This window comes from Primulina huaijiensis, chromosome 7, assembly GCF_012295235.1.
Source record: "Primulina huaijiensis isolate GDHJ02 chromosome 7, ASM1229523v2, whole genome shotgun sequence".
NCBI lineage: Eukaryota > Viridiplantae > Streptophyta > Magnoliopsida > Lamiales > Gesneriaceae > Primulina > Primulina huaijiensis.
Genome location: NC_133312.1, coordinates 5559219 through 5575420, shown reverse-complemented (window position 1 = coordinate 5575420; position 16202 = coordinate 5559219). Strand labels below are relative to the sequence as shown.

Below are 16202 nucleotides of genomic sequence, written 5' to 3'. Positions count from 1 at the left end.
ATTGAATTTAATTTTTTAATAAACTTATTTATATAAAAAAAATTGACTGACATACATGCAACATGTATACAAGGTGAGCTAAAATATATTACATCTTCTAGAGGCTCCATAAAAAGAATTCGATTCGTGGATTGGTGGATGCACAATGGAAGGGGAAGTCTAGGGGTGGCGAAATATTGAATTTTCGGTATATCGAAGTTACCGTATCAAAAAATATCGAATTTATCGAAATTTTTGATATACCGAAATTTTCGATACGGTATGATATCGATACCGAGATATTCGATATGGTAACGGTATGTAATTTGAATTTTTCGGTATATACCGAAATAATATATATAAATTAAAAATATATAATATTTTTAAATAATAAATTTGAAATTTTTAAAAATATAAGGTATTTTTTTTAATAAAACAATATATATAGATACCGTACCAAAATAAAGAATTTAATTTTTGTTTGGACTCATCATGTTGGAATAGTCTAAATTAAAGTTCAGTGAAACAACTCGACTCATAGTTGAAAATTTAAACTGTTGAGAAGTCTTATCTCTGTAGCCTAACTTTACAGCTAGCTAGAAGACCAGATGATGAGCTTCGACTTATTAAAAAACTGACAGGCTTCAGAAATCACAGGACCTCAGATATTGTTGCAAAGATAACGGATGAAGAAGTCGTACATATTGTGGTTGAAGTTTATTGGTGTTCATTGATGTCTTAAATCTCCAAACACATGTTCTGGTTGGTGTTTATTGTCTTGATGGATTTGTTTTGTATATATCTTTACTTGTCTCTTTGATTATCTTGAGAGATTTGTTTAGCATTGGTAATCACTGGTCTTGGAATTACAAGATAATGAATTTTTTTATATATACTTTTGGTATGACGTTATTTTACCGATACCGTACCGGGAAGTCGATACGGTAACGGTATCATTTTTCTCATACCAATATTTTCAGTACGGTATCCGAAATTCGGTATGATATACCTTACCGACCATCTATAGGGAAGTCAATGTATTTTATAGGTTTTATGAAATATATTACTTAATATTTATTTTATTTTTTACAAGTTAAAAGTGCTTATAAAATGTCATTTTCAGTGCCAATAAATTTCCTCTACATTATTCTATCCTTATTATAATATTGATATTCGTTTTTTTTAAATAAAAAAATTTATAATTTCAAAATGTTAGAATTAAAACAAAGAAAAAGGGGTGCATGTTTTATTGGTTTGGAGGAGGCCAAGTGTTGCAACTCCGAGGTTGGCAGTGGGTTTTGATGAATATTAATAAATTGTATATTTGGTGTCTATCTATTTATGGTTGGCTTTTAGGTTTTATGTAAATTTGTGGGCCTAAAAAACCTTATTTTATCTCCACTAATTTACATGTCTTCATTGGTAAACTTCTAATCATTTAAATTCGAAACAAATTGTTTAAATTACAATTATATACATACATAATTGTTTCTTTTTTGCTATATAACGAATAAGATTGAAGATCTTAGAATAACTAATTTTGGAACTCCGAAAAATAAATCTCATCTCTTATATCATTATTTTAAGATAAAATCAATCTTAATAAATTTGTAATTTAATTATAACTACCTTATCTCATCTATTTTTTTTTAAAAAAAAATTTAAAATCAATTAAATATCTCTTTATCTTTATCTATACTTTAAAATTTAGACAAAAATTTGTATACGACGATCTTACGGGTCGTTGACACATTTTTTGTGTTAACTATTTCCTAAAAATTAAGTAAAAACAAGTTTGATTAGAGTATAATTGCTTGACGCCACGCGACTCGTAGACACATTTGCACGAGTGGGAAGACAATAATGGGAGGGGCAGTGGACTCGCCCTTAATCGTTGACCTTCCATATGTGCGTATCCATATCCAACGGCTGCAATCTGTTCGCGAGACATAAAAGGGTGGACGGCATTTCAGCGGTGATTTGTTGAGGATTTGTTTATGTTTAATGGCTTCCCAAATTGCATAAAACTCGGTCTCCCGTTACCCTCGGATCGTTAACACTATACATACATACATACATACGTGCAAATACGTATAAAAGATAAATAGATATATATATATGGATACAAATACATAAATTTACGTATATCTGACCATAGATAGACCTCTTCCTTTGAGAGCCTATTTCTGTATGTATATGTGAATATAGGCCAAGACCCACCCTCTCCTGATCGTGTAGTAGTTGGAACCTTCTCTTTTCTGGTGGTGTGAGAAAAGGGAGAACTGTGGAAAAGGAGGAAGAAAGGTAAAGGGAGGAAAAGATATAGTTTGGTGGCATTTTGATCGATATGTTTGAATTTTATTGGTTTCTTGATTGCCATCGGTCTGATTGTTGATTGGTTTTGTTGGATTATCTATTTGGTTGTGCTGCGATCAGTTCTTGTTTGTTTTCTTGATTGATTCTTGTTAGATGGTCAGTGTCTTTCAGAGTTTTGAATTCGATTGGGGAATCCATATTTTTTAAAAGGTTTCTTGAGTTTTTTTGGGTGGTTTAAATTTTGAGTCCATGCTTGATTTTCCGACATGGTTTTTGTTTTAACAATTGGTGCAGTGCTTTTTTTTTTTTTAAAAAAATTTCATTGGTTGTTATTGAGCCAAGGTTGATAGAGTCTTACAATATTGACTGGGCGGCCTCTTATTTCAATTGGGAATTTGACTTCTTCCCTCAGCCTTGCCGAGGGATTTAATTTTTAATGTTTTTAAAATTAAAATTTGTTTTGCTTTTGTTCGATCATAGGGGACTGTTTTTACATCGATTTCCTGTGTTTAGTTTGATGATTTTCTTGTAGAAAAACACACCTTTTGTTCTCTTTTCCAGCTTGTATCGTTTGCCTGTTATTGAAGAGAGTGCAAAGTCATATTTGCTTGAAATTTGTGACGGCGCGATTCTGATTAAGTATTTCTCGAGGAATTGAAAAGTATGAAGCAATCAAATCAGATAATTTACTTACTTGAAAGAAAGAAGAACGAAATCCGCCTCTCATGGAGTTCTAAAATTTGACAACTCCATAGGCAATACAACTTCGACAATAAGACCTCTTCTGTCTCGTTTTTCCGTATATTCTTTCCATTTTGTCCCATCTTGTGTATATGGTATATTTCTGTAGAGTATGTTTGTAAATATTAATCATGTTGGGATACACTCTTAATGTCTAAGGTGGGCTGTAGATTTTTTTATATGAAGGTTGCGAATCTTTTGCTGGAACAGGATAGAATCTCAGTACAACAAATAGCCATGGATGCATGCTCTGGTAAAAGAAGTGCAGGTGGGCTTACGAAATCCAAGAAAGGATATAATGTCGGTTTAAAAGATGCAGCTGCTGAAAGGGATCAAAATATTCAATTTTGTTACCGAATAGGATGCAGTGGCAGAATTAAGTATAGTCAGAATACAAAACTTGGAACCTCAGATATATCCAAATGTCCTAAGCCTTCTTTACGTTCTTTGAATAGGAACAAAACATATGGAGATTCCTCCAGGGGCAATTATGTGATAACCAGTGCAAAAGAGTTGAATTCTGATTCAACGAGAAAGGTGTCTTCAAAGTTGGAATCTTATCCATCAGGTGGTGGTCTTTCTGGTGGTTCAAAAGCTCTAGAGCCAACGCCTTTACCCATTACGAGTCAAACTGGAAAACTCACTGTGATCGAAACTGGAAGTTCTAGTGCATCATCGAGCATTAGACCTCAAAAAATATCTCAGATCAGATCAGGTTTGCACAAGCCAATTGCTTTGCCAGCTTCCTCTATTCCATCCGTTTCTAAAAGCCCAAACCAAGGCCCATCTAAGGATGGTTGTGGGAGCAGGTATGGACTCAAGAGTCTGAAATGCAATTCCATACCCGATGTCATGCCATCAAGTTCATCATCATTTTCAAAGCCAGTCAGAAAGAATCTGATGGATAAGAAAATCCTAGAAAGGGAAGGCTTATTGTCTCGTAGAAAAACAACTGCTGCATCATCCATTGATGGGAATATATCCCCTTCAAATTGTAGTATCTCCATCCGTGATTCAAGAAATAGTAGTCGAGCTTCTGGAGAGGTTAACAAAGGTGTCACTTCCTTCAGGACTCAGAGGGCAGTGAATATAAACAACAGGACAAGGCTTTCTACCAGACCAAATATGAGGAACAGTTCCTCTGCTAGGAAACCTGTTTCAGGTAGCCTTCAGTTTTCTCAATCTGGAACACCTATCAATAATGGTGGCTCAAGTTCTTCACAGCACTTTTCAGCAAACGGCTTTTCTAGTGGTTCAAGCTCCTATAGTCTTTCCAGCAGCAATGATGATTACCAATCCACTTTAATGCCTCTCACTTCGGGTGAACTCGGTTTTACTCAATTCATGAGTCATGATGCATTGCAGCGATATAACATTGATGGAATCACTGAGGTATAGTTCTTATAGTTCATCAAATTTTCTAAGCATTTTGTTTTCCTGAACTATAATCATTTTAAACATTATAAAATCATGGTGCAGTTATTATTAGCTCTTGAGAGGATTGAACGAGACGAGGAGCTGACACATGAGGTTTCTTATCTCCCTTTCTCTCCATAACATCAAATTGAAATATTTATTAATGAGCATGCCTCTCTTTTACAGCAAATCCTTGCCCTGGATTCCAGTTTGTTCCTGGGTAGTTTGAACATCCATGACCAACACAGAGATATGAGACTGGATATCGATAATATGTCATATGAGGTTGGTTTTGCCTTAATGCACTTCTACCATGCCTTGTTGAGTCATGATCTTATATCTTGCAATGAATTTTTGCATCAGTTTTAATGGAGTTCAATATGCATGACATCTGACAGGAACTGTTAGCTCTAGAAGATAGGATGGGCTCAGTGAGCACAGCAGTTCCTGAAGAGGCACTGACAAAATGCCTCAGGAGGAGCATATATCAGGTTACCTCATCAGAATTACAAGCTTCCGGAATGGATGAAGATGGAGACAACATCAAATGCAGTATTTGTCAGGTGATCAATTTTTTGTTAGTTATTTCACGGTGATCATTGTACTTTCCTCACCACAGCTCCGAGGAAACATTATGAAGTTAAAGAATAGACAATTTAACTTGGAACACTTCTTGAATATCTTGTTTGAAACCTAAATCTTGGAGGATATTAACCTGCTCCATGCTTAGTTGGTAGAGATTAAAAATATATGTAAAAGAAAGGTGAGTTACTTGTACTTGAAAATTTATATCACTAGATGATTAAACCATCTTAATCTCTTGGTATGACCATGTGTTACAATACGATCACTATTCTCTGATTCAATTGATTGTAAGAGCTCCGGGAGAGCATGCATCTACTCTTCGAATTTTAAAGTTGTAGAAACAGAGTGAAGATGACACTCTTAACACAACCACCATAATTTTCAGGAGGATTTTGCTCTCGGGGATGAGATTGGTGCATTGGTGGAATGTGAGCACGGGTATCATATTACATGCATTAACCAGTGGTTGCGGCTTAAGAATTGGTGCCCCATTTGCAAGGTTGCTGCGGCCCCATCGGAATCGTCGTCTTCTTAGTGAAAAGTCCCTCCCCTCTTTTCTTGGATTTTAGTGATAGATATCTAGGCATTTGGTTGTATTATATGGTCGCTGGCTGCCTTTTTATGCACAACGCAAATTGATGGATGGTACAGAACCTTTCTCAGAATTTGATGAAGTTCTTCTTCTGGATTTAAATATATTATGGTTGTCGAATCTCTTGCTCATGTGTTGAGGCAAACAAATTTCTTTATTTGGTAAAATAAGTTACCGGCAAATCTTTTTCTGATAATATTTAGTGACTTGAGCCTCATTGAGACAAGCTTGGTTGATATAAAATTTGAAAATATGCCCAGATTTTAACTTCCAATATGTGAAAGTGTGATATGATTAATTTGTGAATTCGTTTTTTCATCAAATTAAATTATGTAAGCCTCTGATAAAATATTATGATAAAAAGTTGTGGTTGCGCGGGTCAATAAATGGCCAACCCAGCTCAACTCACCTTGGGTCGCCCGTTATGTGAGCCGGCCAACCTAATTTTAAAATAAAAACCGGAAAAAATGCTATGGAATTTTTTTAATAAAAAAATGCTAAGAAAATGAAAAATAATCCTTAATCAAATAGTTCAACTAATGTTTAGATGCATTACGATAATAAGAAATTAAGAATGTATGAAATTAATTAGTTAAACAAAAAAGAGAAAACCAAATAAATATTATAAAATAAATTTCATTAAAATTTATTCAATTAAGTCAAATACAACTTTAAAAAAACTTTAAAATACAATTTTATTAAAAAAATAAAAATTAAATCATATTCTGACAGGTTAACCCATCCCATCCTGACCTACAACTCAAGTGGACTCAATTCGTTTGGCCCGTCTTCAAATGAATTGATATTTTCTCAACCCGGCTCGTCCCATTTTTATGGTGGGGCATACCAACTCGACAAGTTCAACCCAATTTGACAAGTCTAACTACTTTTAATGGTTGATTTGATACCATACACATTTGAAAAATTACAGGAAAATAGTAAATTTGTGACTTTAAATTTTTATTGTTGGAAGAAAAAATCCTTTCCAAACTTGAGATTTTAGACGAATTTTTTAGTTTTATAGTTTCGTTTTTAGTAATTTTTTATTGAATAAAGTCAATCAACATAGGAAAAAGATTGGGAAAAAAAAGTTCCGATATTAATTATGAATTTCGTTGATTGACATTTATATTCTATCAAATTTTTTTTTAAATATAATTTAACTTGGCTTAAAAATTAATATAAGAATTTTAAACTATTTTAAATTAAGAAATATATGTTAAATTTAATTATTTTTACAATTAAATTTACGTTGATATTTTTATTTTTATATTAAATTTGAAAAATGAAATTTTTGATATAAAATAAAAATTGGAAGATCACGGATATAAATATTTACTATACATTCAATTTTTTTTTCTTATTATCTATTACCAATATAGTTCTATATATTCACGATGCTTTGAAAACAAAGTTTGTCAGCATATTCACTTTTTCTTAAGTCAAAAATTTGTGTGAGATAGTCTCACGGATCGTATTTTGTGAGACAGATATCTTATTTGAGTTATCCATGAAAAAATATTACTTTTATGCTAAGAGTATTACTTTTTATTGTGAATATCGGTAGGGTTGACCCGTCTCACAGATAAAGATTCGTGATACCTTCTCACAATAGACATGCTCTTTTTTTAATTCTTCCACCCCTTTTAAGTTTGCATGTACGGCTTCTTTTGGACTTTTGTATTTCTTTTGTTGGATGTAACGTAAGTCTTGTGAAAAGAGGGGATATTGCGAGAAGGTGTGAATTTATGATTAATATTTTGTTAGCCAAAACCATGCAACAGAAAATTATACTGTGAAGTGTACATCAACACCGAGTTTCCTTGTTTTAGTTCACGTCATTCATAGTAAATAACAAATGTGGTTTTGCATCAATTATATATGTTGCCTTATTACTTTATCATTTAATGTATCAGATTCAGTAGATTGAATTCTCTAAAGATGTCGCACCCGAGACCAACATGATTTGATATGATTCTACTATTTTCTGTGGCTGATATCATTCGAGAAGTTGTTTTTTATTTCGAAGATGGCGAAAAAAGGAAATCCACCCTTCAATAACATTATTTTCTGGATCAAATTTTCTACAAAATAGCTTGTTTGAGTTAAAATGGATTTGAGATTATATTTGGAGCATTTGTCCTCTATATTATCACTTAAAAGGGTTTAATCCTCCAGAATTCTCAAGCTGATGGCTCGTCGATAATATTTGTGTACAGAGTATGCATCTCTTACATGACAATATACTCCGTAACTTGTAATATAGTTATTGTGTAGTCATTTCAATTTGAAAGGAACTCTGAATTTCCTATATTTATTTCACCAATTGACTGAAAGTATAACAGTTCAGTGTATGTGCTGTTTTGCTTGTGGAATACATTTTTTTTTCTTTGATTCTGAGGACACGCGAGCATATATATGTTCGATGACTATTCCAGCAACTACATTTAACCTCATATCTCTATTCTAAAGCCCTTAAATCTATGATTAATAGGAGCTAGGCACGGTGCAATACAACAAATTGTTGGTGAAGACGTAACGGAAGTTTTAAAATTTTTTTTTGACGTTTAAAATGTTCTTGAGCGTATTATGATTTAAATCATTCATATGGTGTAAGAATTTGATTTACCTTTGCATTTAAGAATGCTTGCTCCACCTATCCCGGTGTTTAGGCGTTAATAGCTTTTCTTGTAAATAAATTCCTACAAACTTTCTCTAGTTTCCTAATCAGGAATTTTGTTCTTTGTATAAATTGCACAAGAGATCTAAACTAAATTTGCGTCGAGAGTTGATCGCCAGAATTTCAAAATTCCAGAAAGCGGCGGCGACGGCGCAGAGTGGAAGAAAGGTGACCAATTTATTTTTTCAAAAATCAGGAGTGACCGAAATCTTCCGANATCTATTCTAGATTGTTTCACAAAAATTTTGTCCTTAGTAGTCACAACTACTAATAATAAAATTATTTAATTAGTAAATTCTAAATTTATTAAAAAAAAATTGTGAACTCATTAAAATCCTGATTGATGATCAGACATAGTTGAAGTATCGAGAGTACAAATTTCATTCGTATAATAAAAAATGAAAATTTCGAAAGACAAATTTTCACTAATCTATTTTTTGCAACTACTAGTTTTATGAACTCTTTCATTAAAAGAGACTGTTTCACTTTCCTCACTTAATTAGCAATTAAGCTAATTTTCATTACATGGAATCAGCATATAAACTCATTTATAAGCTATCCGTTGATGTCCATCAAAATACAGTCGTCAAATTCAACACCTTGAATTTAATTGTCACAAAGGAAACACAAAATCCAATACTTGTGTGACCCTCAATGGTTCAAGAATACATCTAACCGTGAGTTCACAACTTCATGTGAGTCAGAACAATATTTGTCTCTATTCGGACTTACATACCCTAATTAGCATTATTCTTTTCATTAACCCCTTGATAAAGAACGTTAGAACTCAAGTCTTATTGCACTCATCGGATCATGATAAGAGCGTCTAGTAGCATCGTCTCATGATTCCCTAGCTATCAGTGATAGTACATTCAAGAACATTAAGTTATGATTAGCCTACAATACGGTCTCTTAAAGTCATATATTACAATCAAATATACAACCATTGATATATCGAGAATTGCAAATGAATTTGATAATTATGTGATATATATTTGAGTAATAACAGTGACATGACATGTACAATTGAGGAAGCAACTTTCCAAAATGTACATGTCATACTCTGGTCAGATATTCCTTGCACTATTAACTCATCAGATCCCATAGGTATCAACACCCATAGACGAGCGGCGAATCTCTTACTACAATGTATTGACTCCAACATATTTCGAAATTGCACCCAACTTCTCCACCTTATGACTCTCAATAGAGTCGGTAAATGAATTACAGTACATCCTAGTACGTAGAGCCTCCACGTTGTCCCTGGTCAAAGGACTAATGATGTACAACCATAACTACGCACTATTTCACTCGATATGTGATAACCACTTGAAAATTCCGATGAAGATGATTCAGTTCATCATCAAATGATCACTCATCTGTATGAATGGACATCTCTCTGCCCATACCAATTAAGGATGAAGTTTACATCACATATGCTAGTCTCAAGTTCAAACGACCTTTATCCTTATTTTAGGTAGCTGACTTCATAATACCTATTATATATTCAAGAACTTTATCTATGCGGCTTGCATAAGTATACAAATAAAGTAAATGTCTTACTTAAATAAAATCGTAAAATATTATTAAAATAAATATTGTTTTTACATAAGAATCAATAAAGTTCAAGTCACAAGTTGACTCGCTAGACACATACTAACACAAATATGAAGAAACCTATGCCATCACAGAATCTCGAATAGAGGCATGCATATGTGGTAAACATCCATTATCCTTGTTTACATCTATCTTCTGTTTGAAAGTTATATCAAGGCAGCGTATAAAAAAGAAAGATTTAGGTGTGATGGCACTAAATGTTAAGAGGAATATGACTTCTTGATCAACTTAGACTAAACTTAATTATTGCAGAAGCCTCCTATCAGCTACAAACCAAATGCTTTTTCTTGAATGAGTGCTGAAGTTGAATCATTCCACTCTCATTAACATACAACACATACCACATCTGGTTTAAGAAAAGGGAATTTGGCCAGTTCTTCTGTTCAAAATGTTGGGTCCAGCGTAAGATCAGTTCTTGGCGCTGTATTAAATTTTTTGTTAATCCATGAAACTTTTTTGCCCAAGTATATGGACATACCTCGTGAGTTTATTTCCAATCAGAAAATATGAAATGTATATATATATATATATTTGAAAAATTCCATTATTACTATGATTGTTATTGTTAGAGTAGGTGCACGTCGAGCCAAGTGTTGGCCGAGTGTTCACAATGAAACTCTATGTATAAGCAATCTTTATTTTAATAATATTTGAAATTATTGTTTTGGCACATCTTTATCTATATACCCATGCTAGTTGCATAGATAAAGTCCTTGAATATACAAATAGTAGAAAGAATATGAGATGCTCATATGATGAGTATCATGAAACTCATATTTGGAATACTGTATATTCTAAACGGTTCGTAGTCGATTCAGCCGCCGCTAAGAAGGATATAGGCCGCTCGAGCTTGAGACTAGTATCTGCGATGTGAGTACCATGTTTCATTGGTAAGGGACATTATGATGTCCGAGCATGCAGATAGGTGCTCCTGGTAGAGTGCACTGAACAACCCTCCATTAAAGGACCTTCCAAGTGGTTCTCACTTATCGAGTGGAAAAGTCCTAGTTTATGGTTGTACACCATTAGTCCTTATGACCCGGGACAACATTGAGACTCTATGTGCTAGAATTACACTTTGACTTGTTTACCGACTCTCATGGGGTCATCAGGTGGCAAGGTTGGGTGTTCTGTCGAAACATATAGGAGTCGATGCATTGTAGTCGGGGATTCACCGCTTACCTACGGGTATGGATATCCTATGTGTTTTTCATGTATATGTAGTTTGAAATCTCTGATCAGAGTATGGTGGTAATTATGAAAGGGGTTTCATAGATTACACCATCGATGCAACTACGACATGACACATAGTATCGATTCATTGACAACTCTCGATAAACCAATGGTTGTCGAATCGGTCGGGATATATGAGATGAAGGGACCGTACTGTACGCTAACCAGAATTGAATGGTTCTTGCAGGCACTATCATTTGATACCTAGGGAATCATGTAAGCGATGCTGCTAGGCGTTTAACATGATTGGCTGGGTACTATCAGACTTGAGTTCTGACGTTCTTATTATCAAGGAGTTGATAAATAAGAATGGAGCAATTGGGGTATGCTAATATAAGGACATGTTTAGTCCGAATCACATGGAGATGTGAACCCACGGCTAGTTGTATCAATGAACCATTGATGGTCACACAAGTACTAGCTTTCTAGATCCCGTTGAGAAGTAAAATAGTTCAATGTGTAGAACGGCTTATAAATGAGTTTATAGGCGTAAGGAAAAATAGAAGTATGAATTCTATGAGAGAAATGTAATTTTAATTTATGAATGTGTTCTTAAATTAAAATTTGGCCAAATAAATAATGTATTTGAAAACTGTGATTTTCATAAACATTATTATGGACTAAATTAAATTAATTCAAGTGTTAAATTGATTAAATCATATTGAGTCTTGTAGAGCTCAATTTAAATAAATTATTTAACTAGTGGACTTGAGTAAATTCAAGTAATGTTTAATTAGTCTCAAAAATGTTTGAGATAATTAAATTAAGTCCATGAGGTTTTAATTTGTTAAAAACCATATAATATTTGCATGTATGGGAGGTGAAAGGTTGGGAGACAACTTTTTGTATAACCAAGGCTTGGCATGCAACTTTTTTACTTTAACTTTTCCCACAACCAAAAAAATGTCTCTCCTTCTCTCCTAGCATGAATAGTGGCCGAAAATACTATTCATTCTCTCCATTTTTGTGTACTTCAATGGTTGGAGAAAACATCCACTTCTCAAGGAAAAATCCTCATATTTTTCTAGTGCAAAATATGAGGGGATCTACCTAGTTGGTGGTGGGCTTTTTTTTAGAGCAAGGAGTGCTCTTTGGAAGCTTGTAGAAGTTCTTGCCATACAAGAGCTAAGGTGTTTACACCTTAGTTGGAGCCATACATCAATCCTTGTGATTGATAGGTACATTTCTTAACACACTATGAATGTCATTTTGTGTTTATTGTATTTGCTACACAAGAATGTTAGTGGCCGAAAATTTTATGCTAAAATCAATATTTTTGTGCTTCCGTTGCGTTTCCGGTCACCGTAACCGATCCCCTTTCAGTTATTACATAAATTTCTTATTTAGAATAAAGGGTTGTTTTCATGTTACCATTAACATGTCATTTTTGCCCTATACTCTTCTTTATTCGATTCATTTTTTCGTTTCTTTTCTTTGTCAAATAAATCACGCAAACTTGATGTTGTGTGGGTATATATTCGTGCTTACATTCCATTGAATGCATACATAATTGTCAATTAGTCTTCAATTTCGTGTAAGAATCTTTAGTTTTATACATGTAATAATGTAAACTCGATCATATGTAAGATACCTTGAGATGAATTTTTTTGCCAAATCCCACGAGGGATAATCAAATATTCAATGTTATTGGCTCAAATTCACTAGAAAATGTTCTTTTTATGTAGAAATTAATTTCCCATTATTTGCCAAAAGAGAAATGTTGGGAAATTCTTACGGTGCAATCAACTAGAGAAACCCATATGTTCTTCCATTTTTTCATGCATCAATATACAATTACGGAATCATCTTCGCTTTCAAAAATATATATATATATATATAATTATGGGAAACAAAATGTTCGAGCAACACGTAAAATACGGATTATCCGCAAAAAAAAACATTGGATTTGAAATCGGAAATCATATGCAAAAATTTTAATGGAGAGTGATGCAGATTATTTCTGTAGAAAGATCCAAATAACGTTATTATTATTTTTCAAATTTTGAATCGGACAACTTTTTCTACAATTTTTTTTAAAAAAATAAATCAATAAAGTAATTAATCACATATATATTCACATGTTTGTGATATGATGGTGGCGATTAATAAATTCTCACGTGAATTTTATCAAAAGGTGATGTTAAAGTTGATGATCCGAAAAGGGTAAACCTACGCATTTCTTGGACTATATTTTTCTTGTGAAAAAATTTCAAACTTTTTCTGAAATGCATCCAATCCAAGCACTGGCGGAGAAGGGATTGGATGATTCAAGAAAAGCATGATTTTTAGTACAAGTTGAATTAAACATTTAACTCACTCATAAAAAAAATATGTTTTAAGTTTTTTTTATTATATTATAATATCGATAAATTTTTTTTAAAAAAAACTTGTGATCATGATTATTGAAGCACATTCGTTAATTTGTGAATATTGAGCAATTGAAAAAGTGAGCATAATTCATATTCGCCCCAAAGTTAAGTTGTCATGTAAATTGAAGGTGACACTAAATTTAGCGCACATAAAAGAGCATAAAATTTATTAATAGCTCCCCTAATAATGAAACCTTTCTTGATCAACAAGTAATCAAGCTACATTTTGATATAGAAGGCAACAACTTGTTTGAGACGGTCTCACGGGTCGTAATTTATGAGACAGATATTTTATTTGGGTCATCAATGAAAAAGTATTATTTTTTATGCTAAGAGTATTACTTTTTATTGTGAATATCGGTAGAGCTGACCCGTCTTACAGATAAAGATTCGAGAGACCGTCTCACAAGATATCTACTCTTGATAGAATACGAATAAAAGTTCTAAGCTAAAAACGAAATATATATGTACTAAATCGACCCATTTCTAACTTCGCCAACCCAACCATTTGTATCAATAAATAGTGACACAAAAAGGGGGGAATAATCAAAATTAGGAGGCTACTGCTTCTTGCATGTGAAGTTATGAACCTAATTCAAAACTTTGGGTTCTTTTTTTTCTCCTTTTTTTTTTGTGGTGAGTAATAATGGGTGACAGTTGTTCGGTGGCGATCTTCCTGAAATTCAGGTCATTCCTCGATCTCCATATATTTGTTTTATATAAATATTTATCATGCAAAAAGATATTACAAATGCATAATATATATAGTTTTGATATATTACCTATTCATTGTGTTCAATTTGTGTTCATTAATGAGATAACAATCATATTTTGGATGTGATGAAGTATATTCAAATTGTACATACGATATATGAGTGTCACCTCATCGATAATTACAGAATTGAGCATTATTGATGATCAACATATCAAAACTATATATATGGTAATTTAAAAAAAATGATATTTCCTTTTTATAATTAAGAAATATGTATTCTTAATTTTCAATTTGAAAATAGAGTGTGTATTCTTAAATTTTCAAGAGTAGGTCTCTCGTGAGACGATCTCACGAATCTTTATCTGTGAGACTGGTCAGTCCTACCGATATTCACAATAAAAATTAATACTCTTAGCATAAAAAGTAATATTTTTTATGGATGACACAAATAAGATATTCATCTCACAAAATATGACCCGTGAGACTGTCTCAAACAAGTTTTTGCCAATCTTAAATTTGAAAAAAAAAATTGAAGAAAGAGTGGACATGAGTAGATATATATTTAAATAAAGGAAGAATATATTTTTAGATTTATTTCATATGTCAATTTTACGAAATGAATTTTCGATTTAATTTTTATGTGCCAAAGATTAATAAATATAGTGTAACATATGCTGATTTGAGCGTAAAATTTTACTTTTTATGTTAAAAATATATTATATAATATATGTTGATTTGACTGAAAAATATTTTTTTATTTCAGAATTATTATTTTTCCCTATAAATATTAACTGGATCGATCTATTTTGTGTCACGGAACGTCCCATAGGAGACCTAGACATATATCTTGTGTGTAATGAATGCGGAATTGAAGGATGTTCCATGTTTCTAATCGATAAAAATGAAGATTAACTAATTTTTTTTATAAAATACCGACCAAATTCAATTGATTGATAGAAAACTCCACAAACGGACAAGGGTTGATGAATTTAAATTGATCCAATGATTAAAATTAATATACCATAAATGGATTCTTACGTTAATCATGAAATGACAAGTTTAATTCCAAATAAATGTTGGAAATGCAATTAAGGTTAGATACATTGTTACCAACGTGTTGAAGTCGTGGAAAAAGTTTGGAAAGAAAATAAATATTCATTTCCTATAATAAAAAAAAATCAAATTTTACATCAAAACTTACATTTACTCTCCGGTTTAGGCGACACAAATATAATCATCTCCTCCATGCAAAGATATTTTTCAAACTCTTGAAAGAAAGACGATCTCACGGTTCACTCAGCAATAACTAAATTAAAAAGTTATTATTTTATATAAAAATGATATTTTTTCATATAATTGGTTCGAGTCGAAGATCTATCTCACAAAATTGACTAGTAAGACGATTTTATATGAGTTTTTATATATTTTTTAAATAATTTTAATCATGTATTTTTAAAAAAAAAAAATTTAAAGTAGTGTAGGTCATATCCCTTTAAAAAGTGAGATTATAATAAATGATAAAATAAATGATTCTTTTCCTTTTATTTCGTAGGATTTATAAGGGACTCTTGGTAAAGCTTTAGACTCGTAGCGGAGCAGTCATTAGGGATGGCAATTTCATCCGAACCCGTTGGAGGATCCGATACCCGATCCGAATAGAAGAGGGTATGGAGGGATTTTTAGACCCGATTAAATAATTGGGTAATCGGGTATGGGGATTTTCGGGTTCGGGTATGGAGGCGGGTTTGATANTGAATAATTTTTCTTATTGTTCATTTAAATAATTTTTTAAATATTCATAACTTCATTGAAACAATTTAAATTTGAAAAAATTCAATTGTATATGATAATTGGGTATTTGGGTAGGGTATGGGTATCCGATAATCCGATGGGTATGGGGATGGGGATGAAATTCAATACCCGATGGGTATGGGTATGGGTATGAATTTAATAAATGGA

At 32.5% G+C, this 16202-nt stretch overlaps 1 protein-coding gene across 1 annotated transcript; it reads left to right on the top strand.

Moving 5' to 3' along the window:
- Nucleotides 1–1940: 1940 nt before the first annotated feature.
- LOC140981080 (uncharacterized) lies at nt 1941–5707 on the top strand. The gene is made up of 6 exons (XM_073447337.1): nt 1941–2283; nt 3247–4428; nt 4516–4566; nt 4639–4737; nt 4851–5015; nt 5423–5707. Exons 2-6 carry the CDS (start codon nt 3274–3276, stop codon nt 5570–5572), a joined length of 1620 nt encoding a protein of 539 aa, XP_073303438.1. The 5' UTR covers nt 1941–2283; nt 3247–3273; the 3' UTR covers nt 5573–5707.
- The last annotated feature ends 10495 nt before the right edge of the window (nt 5708–16202 follow it).